Here is a 19,555-nt window from a genome sequence, read left to right on the forward strand (position 1 = left end):
AAAAAATGACAAACTTTGACAAATTGACATTTTTGAAAAAAAAAATTTTTACGGGTTGAATCCGATTTAAAATTGAAGGGCGGAGCGCCAGCTCCTGTTAGTTACGTCTAATCAAGCTCATATTTGGGATTTGGGCTCAGTATGCCCACCAGAACAATCCCCTGAATGCCCACCAACAAGTCATTTTTGTTACATCCTATTCTTTATATTTTGCTTTTATTGAACTTTGTTGATACGACCCTTAGTTGCTAAGATATTGCCATACAAAGATTTAGAAAATGGAAAATGGAATGTTTTCTAAAGTCTCACCCAAACAACCCACCATTTTCTAATGTCGATATCTCAGCAAGAGCTGAAAATGTCAGGGGTCCTGACGCGAAAATCGGCGATGCATACACGATTTTTTCAGATCCATTCACTGAACCGCAAAACCGTGACATAAACAAACCCGACTCAGTCGTGAGTGCGGCAGTAGTCGACCAAAGCTCATTCGACGTTGCACGCACACACATAAAGAAACAAGTTTTTACACAAAAAGTTGGTATTTATGCGTGGAAATGTAATTTTGATTATAAGTTATGATTGTTTTAAGTGTTTTGCACAGTCTAGAACCATTCAATTGTTTAAAAATAGTCAAAATAGTGTTTAGAGAGGATTTTACGAGTCTGTCATACGACACGAATTGAGTGAGTGTAGCACATTTTTTCACGTCTCTCATTCTCCAGCAGCCGACCGGCACGAGTCAGGCGGCAGTGGTTGAACGGACACAGTAGGCTTACAGTCAGATGCTAGCAGTGAACTGACATTTTGGTTTGCTTCATGTGTACGCTGGGTTGGCATTTAACGGTCCGATTTTCAATGTTGATACATGAAACATTCGTAAAATTTTCCGATCTTTTCGAAAACAATATTAAAAAAATCAAGACTAACGTTTCAAAAGAGCGTTATATTGAATTTTTGACACATTTGAAATGTGAGTCTTAATTTAAAAATGTAAAAATATTGTTTTCGAAAAGATCGGAAAATTTCACGAATTTGTCATACTTCAACATTGAAAATCGGACCATTAGTTGCCGAAATATCGACATTAGAAAATAGTGAGTTGTTTGGGTGAGACTTGAGAAACATCAATTTTCCTGTTTTTAAATCTTTGCATGGCAATAGGCTCAGCAACTAAGGGTTGTATCAACAAAGTTCAAAAAAGCAAAATATAGATAATTTTCCCAAATGTTCAAATTATTTTTTTTTTTCAAAAGTGGCAAACATGGGCACTAATTTTAAAAAAATGAATAACTGCGACTATTTTCAAAAAAGTTACATTAAAATGGCTATAACTTGAAAACGGTGAACTTGTACTTTTTTATTGTAATTTTAATGTAAAATTAAGTTGAAAAATTGTTGCAACCAATATTTCGATTATTTTTTTTTTTTTTTAAAGCAGTGTTGACTCAAAAAATCATAATTCGGTTAAATTTTTTTGCACATTCTGGAAAATTCTAAAAAGTTGGCATTTGATAGCGGAAATAGTGTTTTTTATTGCAATTCATGTTTTAATAACAAAAGTGAAATTAAAAATTACAACAAAAAAAATTATCGTATATAATTTTATTTCAGTGTTACAGTAGACCTTATCCATACCTATAAATTTGCCCAATACACCAAATCCATCAAAAAATTCCTTCAAAATGTTTCAGCTGGATTAAAAAATACAAAAATTAAAATAAAATAAAAACAATTTCCTAGAGAATTGCTCTAATCGCGCCCGATGGTGCTCAACTTCGGTGATCGGACGAGAACCGGTTTATTCAACATGGTATGGTCGTTGACAAAGTTTGGCTGTTCTGGAAGGACTTTTGTGCTGTTGTTGATGTCTTTTTATCTATTTTTAGGTCAATTTCTTTGAAGTCTAAGCGACTCTAACTTCGTTACACCAAAATTTGCTGCAGGCAAAAAATTTCTCCTCGTCCAAACTCCACCCAACGGAACCTCCTCCACGTGGCTTTCGAAAACGGAAAATGCATTCGACGACAGCATCCAACTTATTACGAAAACTTCCCTTCTCCCACCACAGCTCCTTTTAATTAAGCCATAAATATTTGAAGCGTACATAATCCAATAAGAAGCTGTTCTTATTACAGCTTCGCCACGCTGCCTGCAACGCAACGCAGGGAAAACACACAGACACACACCGAAAGCTGCTTTATTTGCCACTTTGGCGCTGGTTCCGCCACTTCTTCCGGCAAAAGACGAACGAAGACAACGCGGAAGTTGCATACAAAGCAGCAGCAGATTCATCGATGCGCCCAAGCAGAACGTTTTTCTTGGCTAGACAAAGCCAATGCTTATACAATTAGCGGGATTTTCCGGAGGACGGTTCTTTCGAGCTAGGAAAGGGGACAACGGTTCGAGTTTTCCTCAAAACAAGTTTTATTTTTTTACCTAAAAAACGAATCCATAGATCCAACGTCCACGCCGAGCTACTAAATACTTTGACTTAGGGTTAAGACTGTGTAAAAGTCGTTATCAAAATTGGTAGAATAGAAGAAGCAAAAAAAAACTCATGTACAATATACTACAATTGCGTAAAACGAAGTAATTTGTGTTTTGTTGTTCAGCACTCGAGCGCCAACTTTTCCACGTTCCACAGCAGACACTCCAGAAAGACCAGTCCCTGGAGGCCGCTCTTGCCGCACTGCTGCTCGGTGGGAAACAAACTCGCGCAGTGCTGATGCAGGTCCGAGCGGTGAAAGCTCACCGAGCTGCGCTCTATCCGGTCGATCGCGTCAAACTGAACCTCCAGCCGGTTCCAGTGGACGGTCTGCCCGTGCTGGTACTCGAAGTACTTGCTGATCCGTAACCGGCGGTCCGTCCTGAAAATTGAAAACCCTTCATTAGTTTCGACTACCTTTAAGACTTTAAAGTTTCCTCACCCAAACTCCTCCAGCACGGCGCCGTTGTTCTTGACGATCCGCCACAGCGCGTCCACCTTGCCCAGCACCTGCTCGACCAGCGTGTCCAGATGCACCACCAGGCTCATCAAGTGGCCCGTACTGGTGCACATCGAGCTCAGCACGTCCCGCACGTTCTTCGGTCCAATCTCCATAAACTCGGCGTGCGCCGCGAGCAACCTCGTCGACGGAACGGCTTGCCGCCAGCACTCGACCAACTCAAGCCGCTCGATGCGGTCGTGGTGGCCACAGTCGGAGGGAATTTTCTGCAGGTGGATTATGAGTTTGAGGGTGCGAAGCGTTCGATGTCGCAAGTAGAGACGCCTTTCGGATGCTTCGCACGATGAGTCCAGGAACCAGCGGAAACCTTGCGTTTCGAGGCGATTTCGGACCAGGGTGGTGGAGCTGGGTGTGGCAGGTAGGTGGCACGGGGTGAAGACTTCCGATGAAGAGGTGGGGGCGTCACTGAGGGTGGTTCTGTGAAGCGAAAAAAATGGAAAACGTCAAATTAGTTGATTTTTTTATGATTATGTACTAAGTATGTACTTTTTCTCTTAATGATTGTACATTTTTCACATTTTTTCATAAATTTAAGATTTTGACTCAATTATAAAGCTCACTCGTTAATCTAACTCAAACACAAAACTGACTCTCTCGCCAAATTCACCAATCATACTTAATCTGACTTAATCATCAAACTCCACTTCAAAATTACTTATGCATCCAATTTATTTAATCACTAACCAAACTCACTAATGCGCTATGTTCAATAACTCACCAAACTTAGTCGTTCATCAAACACTATCAGTTATTAAACTCATTCAATCATCAAACTCACTCAACATTAAAACTCACTCAATTATCAAACTAACTCAATCTTCCAACTCACTCTCAATCTCCAAACTCACTTAGCATTGAAACTCACTCAACTTTCAAACTCACTCTCAATCTCCAAACTCACTAAATCATCAAACTCACTCACAATATCCAAACTCACTCAATATCCAAACTCACTCAATCCTTAAACTCAATCAACCTTCGAACTCATTCAATATTTAAGCTAACTAAATCTTCAAACTCACTCAACATTAAAATTCACTCAATCTCCAAACTCACTCAATCTTCAAACTCATTCGACATTGACATTCTCTGAACCTTTAAACTAACTCAATCTTCCAACTCACTCTCAATGTCAAACTCACTCAAACATTAAACTCACTCAATCTTCATACTCATATAATCTTAAAACTCATTCAATCATCAAAATCACTTAACCATTAAACTCACTCAGTCACTCACTTACTCAATCATCAAATTCACTCACTCACCAATCTCACTCACACAATCATCAAACTCACGCACCAAACCTACTCAATTATCAAATTCACTCACTCACCAAACTCAATAATCAAACTCATTAATTCACTCATCAAACCCAACTGAGCAATTCGCTGAGATTTCGGTCATTTGATTTTTTATTGTATTTTTTAATCCGACTGAATCTTTTTTGGTGCCTTCGGTATGCCCAAAGAAGCCATTTTGCATCATAAGTTCGTTCATATAATTTTCCATACAAATTTGGCAGCTGTCCATACAAAAATGATATGTGAAAATTCAGAAATCTGTATCTTTTGTAGGAATTTTTTGATAGATTTGGTATCTTCTGCAAAGTTGCAGGTATGAATAAGGACTACACTGAAAAAAATTATACACGGTAATTTTTTTTTTTTCGTGGTTTTTAATTTTACTTTTTGTCACTAAAACTTGATTTGCAAAAAAAAACACAATTTCTTATTTTATTTTTTGATATGGTTTAGGGGACATCAAATGCCAACTTTTAAGAAATTTTCAGTACGGACAAAAAATCTTTGAAAAATGTTCCGATCTTTTAAAAAAAAAATTGAAATGTTAGTCTTGATTTATAAAAATTTATGTTTTCGGAAAGATCGAAAAATTTTACGAGTGTTTCATTTTTTAACATTGAAACATTGCTGAGATATCGACATTAGAAAATGGTGGGTTGTTTGGGTGAGACTTAGAAAACATCAATTTTCCTGTTATTAAATCTCAATATCTCAGCAAACAAGGGTCGTATCAACAAAGTTCAAAAAAGCAAAGTGTAAGGAATTTTCTAAGCCTTTCAAAAATATTTTTTTCAAAACTGGGCAAACATGGGCACTTATTAAAAAAAAAATAACTGCGACTATTCGCAATTCGCAATTCGCAATTCGCAATTTTCAGTGTAAGAACGGGCCTTGACCGATCTTATGCACTAGGTTCCCGACGAACACGCACTGCCCTTACACCTACATCTCACCCTTGCTCTGAGTCAGTACGAGCAGCACGCTAGAACACGCTTTGAGTGTTCGTGCCAGGCATGCACACCTTCTTTTCCGGTTACGCATTTTAACTCGGCCGGGGGTGGTACATTACGTAGGGTTTGATGTAAGTATAAGCGCCTAACCATTTATAGTGTGCCTATCAACTTTCATTAAAGCAAAAACTGTTTTATTTTTAGTTTGAATTTAAAAACTAATTGTTATTTACTGTGTATTGCTTTCTCCTGAAATCTTCCCTATTGTTGAGTCGTGTTTATCTGTTGCTAAATCTTCTGTCGCGGTGTTTTGTTACAATATTTTGGTCCTAAGTATTTTAGAAAAGTTTACCAAAAATACAATAGTAATATTTGTGTTAATCCTTTAACCATTCCATAAATTGAGTAAGGGCTCAAACCTCAATTGTTTGAAAAAAAAGGGTGAAGATTGAGAACAATAGACAGTAAAAGAGAATTTATTTTATAAAAATCAAGTATCAATAGTAAGAGAATTATGAGCGTATTTTGAAGAATAAAAATGAGAAGCTAGATGTATTAGATGTAAAATTAGACAATAGTTAATAAATTGAGATACAAAACAAGCTTAGATTATAGTAATGATAATTTATAGGACAGATAAAGAATTATTCAAATAAATAAATTCGCAATAAAATCAAAAAAAAAAAAAAATAGGCGAATGATAAATAGACTTGATATTACTAGTACAATAAGGAAAAGAATATTTTTAAGGCAGTATCAATTGATAGAAAAGAGTTGAAAAGCTTTGAGAGATAAGAGAATCAAAAGTTAGTAAAATTAAAATCAAATGTTGGATATTAAATAGAAGCATTAGTAAAGAATTGGGAATCAGAAGAGCAAAATAAAAATAGGAGATGTGGTAGCTGAGAATGAAGAGAAGAGAGACCCCGTTGTACGATGTTTCAGGTACATCCACAGCAGTTGACTCAACATACTGCGAATCAAAACAATACCGTCTACAATCACAAATTACTTCCCTTTCCCACATTGTCGCGCCCCTTTCTTTTAGCCGTCTCGACTCTGACCCGCGGTGGTCAAAGGTTTACGATCCGTTTCCACAGGCCACCAGCTAGGTCATCATGAAAACCAAGCCAACGTGGAGGTAAGAAAATAGGACACTCGCAAGGAACCAGAGCTATACTGTTCTGATCAAGATAATTCGGATGATCTAACAGAACTACGGATGTAGTTAGTTACGCTCCTTCCAGGATGTTCCTTACGTGGACGTCAACCGAAGAGCACGCAACAAGGTCAGTGCCATTGCATGCTCTTAGGTATCAATCCTTGGCCTGCAAAAAAAAAAATAACTGCGACTATTGTCAAAAAGTTACCTAAAAATGGCTATAACTTGAAAACGGTGCACTTTATCAAAATTTCTCTAAACTACTTTTTGATTGCAAATTATATTTTACATCGAAAAATATTTTTTGACAAAAAACTTTGTCCTAAGGTTTCTATACGTTCTATACGTTCCGATAAAGGGACATTTGCGGAACCATAAGAGTTAGGGGAAAATGGGTATCAAACTTTAGGGTTTTTGATACTGGACATGAAATTTGACATTTCGGCAGTAGTGGCCACAATCCGGAGTGGCCGGAGGCCTCGCGGATGTTCCGATGGGGGGACATTTGCCGAACCGTAAGAGTTGGGGCAGTATGGGTATCAAACTTTATGGTTTTTGATACTGGACATAAAAAGTTGCATTTGGCCATTATCTGAAGTTAAGCAGTTAAAATAAATTGCTTTAAGCAATTTAATAATATTAGGCAGGAAGTAATAAATAGATTACTGCGATGCAATTTTTTTGTGCCGCTGCGAAAATCTGTTTCTGGAAATTTAGAATAACTATCTCGTAATCAATTATAGCCCTGTAAAGGGCAGTTTTAATGTCTGCTGTTCAAATTTCCTTTACTGCCACCGATTGCTTGCAACAGCCTTGCAAAAACATTCCCGCATCTTGTTAACTTTCGAGTGGTGAAGGAAAGTCAATTGATTTCACCTCGATTTCTATTTCAGCTCCACTTGCAATTTCCGTCCCCTTAGTTCGATAGGACGTTAATTATAAGGGAATCATGGGGAAATTTGGACCGGACATTCTAATCGAAATTTCAACAATCATCTTGCAAAGTTCTTTGTCATACTGGTCATGTGTAACATAACCACCTGCACCTTTTTTTTCAAATCAAGTTTTAGTGACAAAAAGTGAAATTAACTGAACAAAAGGTCGAATTTACAAAAAATCAACTGGACAAAATGTCGAAATGATAAAAGCAAGCTTCTATAAAAAAAAATTGCAAAATTAATTGTTTAAATAGTGAAAATCAGCAAATCGGATGGAGTTAGGAGCGAGTTCTTAACCTGCTAAACATACGAGAATTCCCCCTAATGGCCCTAATACCCCTTTCACTCACCTCAAAAAGTTCTCGCTCAGGAACCAAATCGAGGGCACCTCCGGCAGCTGTCCCGCCGCCCCCGTCAACCCTCGCTCCAAACACTGCGGCAACGGCAACGCCTCCTTCATGGGCCTCCCCAGAATCTCCCGGATCCGCTCGTCCAGCGGCAAATCGCCTGCCTTCGTAACATCAACCACCGACTGCAGAATCCGCCCAAAGTTCGTCTCCCACGCTTCGCGAACCGTCTCCACCGTTTCCTGCCGCACCGCGGCCATCGTCCTCCTCGATCTCTGCGGCAGCTGCTTTGCGGCCGTCACTTCGTGGTTGAGCTCGTACATCACTTCGCTGGCTACGGTCGAGTTGAGGACCAGGGATTCACGCGATTTGCGTATTCGTTTGGGGAGGTCGGCCAGCGTCAGGCGGAGTTGGGGTGGGGTTGGTTTGGTTTCGGTGATCGAGTCGTCGCTGATGACGATGCACGAGGTGCTGCCGAGCTGGTCCACGTTCAGCGTCAGGTTGCCGTACTCGCGGTAGATGCTGTTGTCGTACTTGGACGTGGACGCCCTGGTCGTGGTTGTTGTTCGCGAGCTACTGCTTTCTTGCGCGGTAGGTGACGCCACCACCAGGGAAATGTTGGACTCGTTCGCCAGCATGTCGCTCTCTTCCACGATGAACACGGACGGGTCGAAGCGGCTTTCCTCGGGGGTGTACGTTTCGTTCGCCTCGACGATCGTGTCGCACTCTTTTTTGATCGTGACCGTTTCCAGCTCCAGCTCCGGTTGGAACGTGACTCTTCTTAGTGACTTTCGGGGAGGTTTGTCCTCTTCGGTCACCGTCAGCGGGTCCTTGGCCGGCGTTGGAACGGCGACCGTTTTCCGCTTCTTCAACGGGTAATCGTCGGAAAGGGAAACGTTCAACGGATCGTTCTCCTCTTGCTCAAGTAGTACGGACTTGGAGATCTGCGAAAGGAGTCGTTTCTGCTGCTGCTGCGGCCAAGCCGCAGTCGTCTGCTCGAGTTCGTCAATGTCGATGAATTTGAGCGTTTTGAGGCCGGCCGCCGTTTGGTTCACGTCCAGGTGCATCATCGTAGACTGTTCGGAGATTGGTGGGCCCACCGGGACTTCTCGCTCCTCTAGTACTGGGTTAGTTTCCGCGTCGTAGAACTCGTCCTCTTCGCTGGCGTTGAGATTCGTGGGTTCCGACTCGATAGGAACTTTGATCTGTAGAAATTAGATAGATATTAAGCTTGCATTTACAATTTCTTCAAGAATCGCAGCTAATACATACCATTTCCTCCTCCTCCACACCTTTCTCCTCACTCTCCGGAGTTCCCCCCTCCATCACCGTCACCCCGGACATGTCCATATCCACGCTCTGCCGGTTGAAAATGCTCCCCCGACTCCGCCGCGCCACCGGAATCAAGCTCGTCTTCCTGGGCGTCTCCTGAATCACCAACGTCGGAACCGACGGCACCGCAACATCCACCGGGTGCAGTATCGACGGTTCCGTCACCTCCTTCAGCAGCGCAAACGAGCTAACATCCCCCGCCAGTATCGCGACCGGCCGAGCCGGCCGACACAACCGACTCGTGTCCGCCAGCCCAGAAATCTCACTCAACTCATCCATCGGCACGCGAACCACCCCGGGAAACATCCGTCCCCCCTGCGGCACCAGCCCATCCGTAGTGTTAAGCTCTTCCGGAACTAGCGACTTCCCGGCGGGACCGTTCCGCCCAACCGGGGCCATTCGATAAGCGGGAATAACGGCCGAACTTCTTAAGACACGATCCTCCGGCAGGGCCGGCATCGTAAACGAAAAGTCCGACTTGTCTTCCTGCTTCAGCTCAACCGTTAACGATTCTTCGTAGTCCTGGTCCGACGGGCAAGGCGACGCGGTCTGCTCCAATTTGAACGGTCGCTGCGGTTGTTGGAACGATTCTTCGGTGATACCCTCGGACAGCATGATAGTACGGCGCGGCGGATGGTGCTGCTGTTGGTGTGAAACCTCGGCTTTCCGGGGAGTGGATTTGATCACCGAAACCTCCATCGATTGCTGCATCAGCGATTGTTCCATGTCCTGTGGGGCGAGAATGGTTTGGCGGGAGCGGATGGGTTGAGAAGTGACGATGGCGCGGTTGATGACTTCCGGGGAAGGAGCTGCAATAGAAAGTAATTTTAGTCTTGTTAGTAATTTAAAAGATGTGCCCTGAAGCAGCTCTGCAAACAACAAAGGTAATAACTATTCTGCAGAGCGTTCCTGTACTTCCCCATACCTCTCTCTTTCACCGGACTCGGCTCCTTAAACACTGGCGACTCCACCTCCGCCACCCTCCTCAACCGGAACCCAACGGTGGTCTGCTCCATATCGTCCTCGCAGTAGACCGTCTTGCGAGACTTCATCGCCGCCCCCACCCCCTCCTTCTCTACCGCCGCAGGCGGTGGTGTCCTCTTCTGGCGCTCCTCCTCCTCCACCACCAACCGACACCCGTCCGACGTCCGCGGCATCCCCACCGTCGTCTCCTCCATCGACTCCTGGGCGTAGATCGTGTGCCGCGGGCGTGAACTTGCCGCAGCGATCGAATGTCGCTTGATCGACTGCTCCAGATTGTAATGCGGCGAGGAGAATGTGGTCGCGACGACCTGCTGCTGCTGGCCGATCGGAACCGTTCCGTAGCCGTCGTCGATGTCGTCGGCGTCGTTGAAGATGGCGGTTTGGCGGGGCCGTTCCACGACCGTCGAGTGGTTCGTGGAGTGGAAGAGGGACGGCGCTTGGGAGGCTTGATGGTCGTCGGCTCGCTGGGGCGATTGGAGGATTGTTTCTTCGATGTGCAGCGGGGATTGGCAGCGGGTTTGGTCCATTTCGGCGGGTTGGAAAGTGGTATGGCGGGACTTTTGCAGATTTGAAATGTTTGAGGAGGTTTTAAGTAGACGAGACGATTCAACGCTGGTTTCGTCCATGTTTTCCGCTGAGAAGCTGGTCTGACGAGACTTTTGGACTTCATCTCTGTGCGTAGACTTGCTGCGTTGCCACGATTTCGTCGCGACCTCTACCGAAACGTTTTGTTCAACGCCGGTTTCGTTCATGTCCTGCAGGGCGAAGCTCGTGTGGCGCGGAATTCGCGAAGCACGACTATGCTCCAACCTTGAAAGTCTTGTGTTTTGGTCGTCCACTTCCAGTTGATTCCCAAAGTCACGCCTAGTTTGCTCCATTTCCGCTTCCTGATACACAGTTTGCCGGTTCGATTTCTGAAGATGTTCAACAACCACAGACTTGGCGTGACCGGCCAGCGTTTCGTCCATTTGCTCGACGGCGAAGCTTGTCTGACGCGACTTCTGAAGAGCTTTACTTTGCTCGAGCGGATCTACGCAGGATTTGCTGGTCGCAAATTGAGATCTGCTTAGCTGCCAGGCTGGCGCCGGCGAAGACCCGTCCATTTCAACCTCGCTTCGCCGCAAGTTCGGACTAACTCTTCCAGTCTGGTTCATGTCCTGGACGGCGAAGCTAGTTTGGCGTGATTTCTGCAGCGTTCTGTTGAAAGTCCTAGCAGTTTCGTCGATTTCAAGCTGCTCGACCTTGGACGGTGAACTCCGCGCTCTTGTCTCGTTCATGTCCTGCACGGCAAAGCTTGTCTGGCGCGATTTCTGGAGCGTTCTGGAGGCCTTACTCTGCTCTAGCGGATCCGGCCGCAACGATTCGTCCATAGCAACGTGTTGGGCCACTACGGGACTCCGGTTCATCTCCTGCGCGGCGTAGCTTGTCTGGCGTGATTTCTCCAACCCCCTGGAAGATTTGTCAACCTGCTGAATTACGCCGGTTTCGTTAACATCTTGAGCGGTGAAGTTTGTCTGGCGAGATTTCTGAAGCAACCCAGAATCCGCTTCCACCTGTTGGACTGCACTCGGACGCCCGGTCTGATTCATGTCCATCACAGCGAAGCTAGTCTGGCGCGACTTGGAAGTTCTACCGGTTTCGTCCATTGCAACCTGTTGATCAACCGGACTTGCGACTCTTGTTACGTTCATGTTCTGCGCAACGAAACTAGTCTGTCGAGACTTGCAAAGCGTCCTGGAAGCCTTGCTTTGCTCCAGCGCATTCTGCTGTTGATCAACCGGACTCCCGGTTCTCGTTACATTCATATCCTCCACGGAAAAGCTGGTCTGCCGAGGTTTGGGAAGCGTCCTGGAGGCTTTGCTCTGCTCCAGCGCATCATTCCTGCACGTTTCGTCCATTTCAACGTGTTGAGTCACACTTTGCGGCACGTCAGGACTCGCGGTTCGGTTCATATCTTGCGCGGCAAAGCTGGTTTGTCTAGATTTCTGCAGCGTCCTGTTGGCAGCCCTCGCCGTTTCATCCATTTCTACCGGTTGACCTCCAACCTTAGTTTCGTTCATATCCTGCACGGCGAAGCTGGTCTGGCGCGACTTCTGAAGCACCGACTGCTGCTGGACGGCAACAACTCCGCGCGTTTCGTCCATGTTGACCTCGTGAAGCACCGACTTCCGCGAGGGGTTTGGCACTGCGTCAACGCTTCTCCCAATCGGTACCGTTTCGTCCATTTCCGCTTGGTAGCACGTTTGACGGGTCTTGGGTGCAACCGGTTGAACGAAGACTTCCGGCGAAATCAGATCCTTAATCCGGGTTTCGTCCATGCGATCGGCGTCGTACACGGTGATCCGACTCGGCACCGTCACCGGACTTATGCTGCTGTTCGCCGCCATCGTTTGCTCCATACTGACTGCGTCAGCCATAGTTTGACGAGACTTGGAAACGACCTGCTCCTGCTGCTGCTTTTCAACCGGCGACGGCGTCCGTCTCGTGCGGTCCATGTCACCACTTGCCAGCAGCGTTCCACGATGGCCGGACTTTAGCGACATTCGTCCCGTCACGTCCGGCGAATCCAGCACAATTACCTCGTCATCGCCGGACGACAGAATCGTCTTGCGCGATTGACCGTACCGGCGCAGGTCTTCCAGCGATCCGGACCGCGGTTCCAACTTGCTAACCTCGAGCTTCTCGTTGAACAGCATCGTCGGACGAAGATGGTTCAGCTTAACGGCGGGTTCCGTAACGGATTCGTTGACGTCTTCGCTGACAAATACGGTTCCGCGTGACTTCGGAGCCGAAGGCTCCTCCACAGGACTCGCCATCGACACGTCCAGCGACTGCACGATAGTTTTGCGGGGCTCCGGTTCTTCAATCCGCGTTTGCTCCACCACATCTCCGGAATAGATCGTCACTCGGGGAGGCTGCTTCGGAACCTCAACAGGCTTAACGCCTGCACTTGTCGATGGGGTCGCCTCGCCAAAGTTGAATCCCAGCGCGCGTGGCGCAATCCGATGAATCTTCGGCCGGTTCGCCTCAGCCGGCGTCGCCACCGCCGGAACCAAATCCAACCCGATGCTGTTCCGTGCAAACACCAAATCCGCCAAATCAACCTTGACCGTCTCCATCTGCGGCAGCGCCGTACGCTTCTTCTCCTCCTCCTTTTCACCTGCGAGTTCCATCTGGGCTCCAAACACGGTGTGCCGCACCGGGTTCAACCGGCTGGTCGGAACGTCCAACACGATCTTCTCCTCGTTCAGTATGGTTTGTCGCGATTGCGACGAGGGCGGCGCCGCCGCCAGAACCTCCATCGGAACGGGTACCGCCAACGTAATCCGTTTACTGTCGCTGGCCTCCAATTTGACAGGTTCCGGCGAAGGAGGACAGTAACTTTCGTCCATTGTAATATCGGCGGCGTTGCCGCTCGGGATGAACGATGGCCGGGCTCGGCTCAGGGCGTTAGGCGGAAGTAGGACGTCGCTCGGGGATGCTTCCACACTTGGTGGAGGTTTGCGCTGGTGACGATCGTCCCCGTCGTCGTCGTCATCCGTTTGCATCGGGATGTCCACGTGGTGGGTGGTGTCCTGGAAGGGAGATTGAGGTGGTTAAGGGTGGCATAATATGTTTTAAGAAGGTTGATGTCGTTGACACTTGAAAAGACAAAAATTTAACAACAGAGAGCCTACTTCAATATATTTTGTTTGAAGTAACACTTTGTAAATTTCGAGGTAATCAGTCGATTTTATAATTATTATTTATGCATACAGTTAAAAACAAAAAAATGCATGTTATTATTTCACTTATTATGTTTGAAAAACCACAAACAACTACCTAATAAACATGCAAAAAGTCTTCATTCACAAGTTTCAAATTTTGCGTCCAAATATTCACTCTTCAGCCCACTGTTTTCTGCGCATGTCTGCAGTAGATCTACTTTGCCCCTTATAAATAGCCGTGAAGAATGTTTTTAAATAAGGATCTACGTTACCGACCAGTCGACGATAAATATACCAGTTCTGCTTTTCCGATAATTATACGTAGACTGTGAAGTGGTGTGAATTGGAAAACTCCCATCGGAAAGGCAGTGTTCCAATAAGAATAGGACATTTTCGATGAAGATTGCTTCCAACAGAGTTCTTTTTTGCTTGTTGGATTGACAACATTTATTTTTTTGAATTATTTTTTGTCACTGATTCAATTTTTTCTGATCTTTTTAACATTGGGAACGTTACAACTTGTATGATTTCAAAGAAATAATTGATTATAGAAATTAAACCTTAAGAAACAACATGAATTCATCACCGAAGAATGATTCCGAAAAATGAAAGAAATCCTTGAAGAAATCAGTGTTGTTCATTCATTTATCAACAAGTATTGAAACAATTAACCAGCAAAAGTTATATGAAACACATTTCCAGTTTATAAATCCTACAGCTTCAGTTCCACCAGCTTGATATTGTATTGGTTGATTTAATTTTACAGTTTGAAACGTTTGGTAAATTTAAAAAAGCAGTTTTGTTTCGTGACATCAGCTCTCATAGAAAACACTTTTTAATTCAATTCATTTTATTTACCGAAATAACAACTTTACAACTTGTGTGAATAAATGTGTTCCTTGGAACTATTTGCTTTTCAATAACCTCTTGGTAACAGAAGGTTCTTCAAATGCAATTTAACAAAATCTAGGGAAAATTTGGCCAAAAAACCTAGTGAGATCGAAACTTGGGGTGTATGGAAAACATTTAAAAATTGAAAATGGTCAAACTTCGTGACATGATTGGCATTGTCCTATCAATATGAATCATAAATTAAATTAAAAGAAAGATGGAGTTAGATGCTGTTCCCCCAAGTATGCAGATACAATTTTCGTTCGAATCATTTTATTTTTTATTTTTAAGCCGTAGCAAACATTATTCAATGTTTTTTTTTATAAATATTTTTTTATTATTATTTGGCTTTAGTCAGAGTTTAGGGACATCAACATTAAAAGTTTGCAACTACCTTTTAGGCTCCTGCGTGGAAAAAATCTTTAACAGGAGAATCAGTTCAGCTGTTGATTTAGAATGTTATAATACAGTCATCCCTCATATTCGGAACACCCACAAATTAGGAACACTTTTGTGATAATTTTCAATAGCATACTAAATGCATCTTTTCTGTCGACCCTACTATTTTAGGACCTTTATTTGGACATTCTCTTGCTATGTCACTAGTAAAATTAGTACTTTTTTAACAAAAAAAATGTGATTCAAGACGATTTTATTCCGAGCAGCAAAATACTGCCTCCAAATTGCCTGTTCCATAATTGTGGGATGTTATTGTGCCTCCCACAATTGTGGAACACCTGAATTTAACTGACATTTTCACAAAAAAAAAGTTATCAGACCATTCATAAAGCATAACTAAGATTGAATTTCGTTGGTTTCAGAGTGTGAAGTCATAGGGGGATGGCGTCGCTATTTTTAGACCACGTTTTCCACTTTTTCTACATCGTTTGATACAGTATTCGAAAGATCGCAGGAAAAGCGCGAATCTTTTAGTTCAATTATCGATTTACTATGATTTTTTGAACATTGGCCGTTCTGTAAACTGATTCGAATATGAGGGATGACTGTAGTAGGAATCGGTAAGGAAGACTTCCGATCTGAACGCAAGATAACACGACAGGGGGATCTATTTTTCCTCTATCGATAAAGCAGGGCTCCAATAAGAATTGTGCTGTTCCAGTGCTGCCCGTTTTCACAGTCGTTGTCACTAGTTGGCTTGAACTTTGAACCGCAAATGACCGATTCTTAGCACTTGTTTACCAACCAGTCACTTTTTCAAGCTGAACTTTGGATGGATCTGATAGTTTTCCATGTTTTCCAACTATTTGAACCACACAAAAAAACATATCTGTGAGAAAAAGTTGTAAAATGTCTGAATGCTGGAAATTTTTAATTTTGTCAACTTAAAAAAAGTGCTTAAATTAATGGGTGGAATGCAGATATTTAATCATTCTTAAATGAATTTTAAGCCCTCTTATTGATGAAAGCAGATCTGTAAGAATAAAATCATACCGGATATTTAAAAAGGGGGTTTATGGGAGCGTTGTCCTGTCACGAAAAAATATAATTGTTTAGTTGGCAAAGGTTCGAAAAATCGAATTTGCATCATATTTCGGATTCTCTTCTTATTAAAACAAAAACCCTTTAAAATGCTTCTTAGAAATCAAAAATTGGTCAAAAGCAACCAGAGTTACAACTGACGCATGTTTGCGTTGTCCGCTCACGCCAATTTTTTGCTCAAGGTACGAATTTAAAAAAGGTTCTCATTTCTTGTGTCTAGAAGCAAATCGTGTAACAGGCCAGTTTTTGATCGATCTAGACTAAATCGACCCTCCTGAATCCAAATTTGCCTGTTGCTTTTCCTGGGTCTCAAAGAAAGCGAGATATTCTAGATGGCTTCTAAAATTGCGGTTGAACGGAAAAAACCATCATAAAAGAATTTTTGTTTAAATTTAACTAATTTGGGATAGCTGAACTCGGATACAACCTCTTGAATACTCCAAAGTATTCAGGGATTGTTAAATTCAAGTTGGCGGCCAAGATGGCGAAGCTAGAATTTATGAAATTTTCATACAGAAATGTAACTGAACTCGAATATAAACCTTAGAATACTCCAAAGTACAATCCAATTTCCTAGCTTCGCCATATTGGCCGTCATCTTGGATTGCACGTTCCTTGAGTATTTAGGAGTATTCTAGGGGTCATATTCGAGCTCAGCGACTTCAAATTAGTTAAAGTTGCCTCGTCAGTCAGATTCTCACAGTTGCTTTATTTCGTGACGGAATAACGCGAGCAGAACCCTCTTTTGCAAAATATCTGGGTTGTCCCGTCACGAAATGAAGTACCTGTCAATTAAAAAAAAATGCCGAATTTCTTTGATTCAGGAAGTAAAATCTTCGTTTTTCATTTTTGAAACAACTGCAGAAAAAGGGTTTTTTTTTTACAAACTCGCTAGCAGAGCAGAGTTCTTCACTTTTGTGAATAAAAATCATCCAATTGCACGATGTTGTCCCGTCACGTTACATTTGACCTCTCTTGACTCAAACTTTGCCAAAATAACAAAAACAAGCACAATCACTCACCTTCCCAATGGTCACCTCCATCGCTTCCGGCTCGCTCTCCACCACAATTTCCGCGCCACCTTCACTAACCCGTGTACTGTCCAGCGACACCGTCCTCGAGCCACCGCCCATCGACGGCCTCAACATCTTCGCCACGGTCTGCGTAATTGCCAGCGTCGTGTCCACATCACTGGTCCTCCCGCTCCCTCCACCTCCCCCGCCGGACAGCCTCGGATCGTCAAAGTCCGGCGGCGGTTCCAGACCCTGCTGGAGCATTCGTAGCTTGAGCGCGGCCGCCGGATGCGAGTTCCACGCCTCGGAGATCTCAAACTGACTGTTGTAGAAGGTGTACCGGGGTTGGTTGGGTGGCGGGTCGATTCCGGCGTGCGATGACCACCCGGCGCTGATGTCGGACGTTTGGACGGACTTGTTCCGCCAGGGATTTCCCGGGTTCATGCTGGTGGAGGATGAGGTTTGAAAGAGGATTTTGGCGGGGGCGGCTTCCGGCGGACGAAGGCTGCTTTGCCGGGGTGGTCCGAAAAAGTTGATGTCCGTGTCGTTCGGAGAGGGTTGTTGTTCCGGGATGGTGGCCTCGTTTTTCCGGTCGTTCGAGACGACGTCGTCAATTGTGATGAACATGTTCTGCTTCGGGTGGAAGTAGATTGTCTTGCGCGGGGAGTTGTGCCGGCCGTCGGACACTTTGGCCGGGCTGACGTCCATGGCGCTAGAATCGACCACGAGTTCGGTTTGTTTCTGGGCCAGCACCGGTCTGGGCGGGATATTCAACGGCGCAGGTTCCAAAGTCAATCGATCCGTCACGTTCAACACGCTAGAATTCATCGAAATCTCCGACTTCATCCGGCGTTTTTCCTCCTCGGACACGGACACTGACAGGTTCCAGGCACTGCTGTTGATGCTGTTCCGCCGATTGTCCTCGACATTCTCCTTGTCCTGCCGTGATTCTCCATCATTCACCGTCGTGTCATTAATCGTCACGTGAAGGGGCGTCCCCTCGGCAGACAACTCGTACGAATTGCACCAAATTGTGGCCGTTTCATCGCTTGCGAAGAATTCCCTAAAAATCCACGTCAAAAAACCGTTAAATCCGAAATTCACCTCCAAAAAACACACAAACATCCTTGTTTACTCACTTGACGGACTTTTTCGGCTTGAACCCGATTCGCTTCGTGACCCGCCCCGTTCCGGTCGTTTCCGTTGGACTCGATTCCAAACTGCCACCGGCGCCCACCGAGGGACGCCTCTTCAGAATCTGCGAAACAAAACACAAACACACTCTCCTTTAGCGATTCTGTCAAAATTTAATTTGCTGCCACTCTTCCAACGGACAACTCACCGAAGACCGTTTGCCCTTGGAGCTCATTTTGTTTTCCCCACAAGCTTAAAATTACACTTTTCACTGGTTCTTCACTATCAATCGCTTCGTTGCAACTCGCGCCACCGATTTTCACACATTTCACGCACGAAGTTCACTAATTTGCACCCGAAAAAGCGGACGCAAACTTTTGGCTTTGGAAATTCTCTTCTTTCGCTGTTTTTCTACGCGATGCATCTTTTTGCTGCCGAACCGGTTGCTTCAAAAAATAACCGCTTTTGAAGAGAAGGGCGAGCAAGAAAATTGTCAACGGGTGAGACAATTTCAAGCAAGCGGTTCGGAATGGGATCGGGTTGCGAACTGAGGCAGTGCTGCCAGATTTGGGGATCTTTTTAGTTTTCAAAGAATTTTAAATAAATATATTTTTTTAAACGCGCACCACCAAACGGAAGTGCCCCAGTTAACTAAATCCGAATTCTGAAACGGAATCCAATATAAATCGTATACAAATTCCGTTTCAAACGCAACAACCGGTTCCGTGTTCGAACCGGTTAACCAATTGTTGCGTTTGAAACGGAATTTGTGTACGATTCTCAATAGATTCCGTTTCAGAATTCGGATTGATTTGACTGGGGCGCATCACTTCTGTTGCGCCGAACAAAAATGTAGTGGTTTGTCGTTAACGTGTATACATCAGCCTGTGGCGCAACAGGCATTGGCAGGTTGCGCTCGTATTTTGATTTTTGTTTGCCTTCATAATAGATAAAAAATAAATCTATGTTTTTGTGTGCACTGAAAACCCAACCATGGTACAGCCACAGACAAACAGACGGGACACTCGAGTGCCGAACCATCGTCCTCCAAAAACGGTTATTTCAAATGCAATTTTGTTTCGGCATCCACTCACCCGGCGCGCCGATGGCGCTGCTGTCGTGACAGCTCGCCCGTCTATTTTCAGTGTGTGTGAAGCGTGTTTTTGTTTTTAAGTTGAGCGTGAGCACGTGCGAAGCAGCAAATGAGAGCACAAATATTTATGGAATTCTGGAATTCTAACCGTGAATTACAATCCAGGCTTTCCAGGACAAAATTGGGGCAGTC

The 19,555-nt window shown here is 44.4% G+C and overlaps 1 protein-coding gene across 1 annotated transcript; it reads right to left on the reverse strand.

Moving 5' to 3' along the window:
• Window positions 1–2,403: 2,403 nt before the first annotated feature.
• On the reverse strand, window positions 2,404–18,720 carry LOC6051559. The gene is made up of 8 exons (XM_038252715.1): window positions 18,479–18,720; window positions 18,276–18,394; window positions 17,146–18,199; window positions 9,967–13,600; window positions 8,982–9,850; window positions 7,713–8,914; window positions 2,931–3,425; window positions 2,404–2,870 (listed from the first exon to the last, which is right to left on the reverse strand). Exons 1-8 carry the CDS (start codon window positions 18,503–18,505, stop codon window positions 2,612–2,614), a joined length of 7,659 nt encoding a protein of 2,552 aa, XP_038108643.1. The 5' UTR covers window positions 18,506–18,720; the 3' UTR covers window positions 2,404–2,611.
• Between the last annotated feature and the right edge of the window lie 835 nt (window positions 18,721–19,555).

The sequence above is a fragment of the Culex quinquefasciatus genome, chromosome 2, assembly GCF_015732765.1.
Source record: "Culex quinquefasciatus strain JHB chromosome 2, VPISU_Cqui_1.0_pri_paternal, whole genome shotgun sequence".
Lineage (NCBI taxonomy): Eukaryota > Metazoa > Arthropoda > Insecta > Diptera > Culicidae > Culex > Culex quinquefasciatus.

Excerpts from the sequence above, each read along its gene's own strand:
- LOC6051559 (XM_038252715.1), bottom strand. The coding sequence starts at position 18,505 with ATGAGCTCCAAGGGCAAACGGTCTTCG. Across the intron at positions 18,200-18,275 it reads AAGCCGAAAAAGTCCGTCAA|GGAATTCTTCGCAAGCGATG; the intron begins GTGAGTAAACAA and ends GTGGATTTTTAG. Across the intron at positions 2,871-2,930 it reads GCCGTGCTGGAGGAGTTTGG|GACGGACCGCCGGTTACGGA; the intron begins GTGAGGAAACTT and ends TTCAATTTTCAG.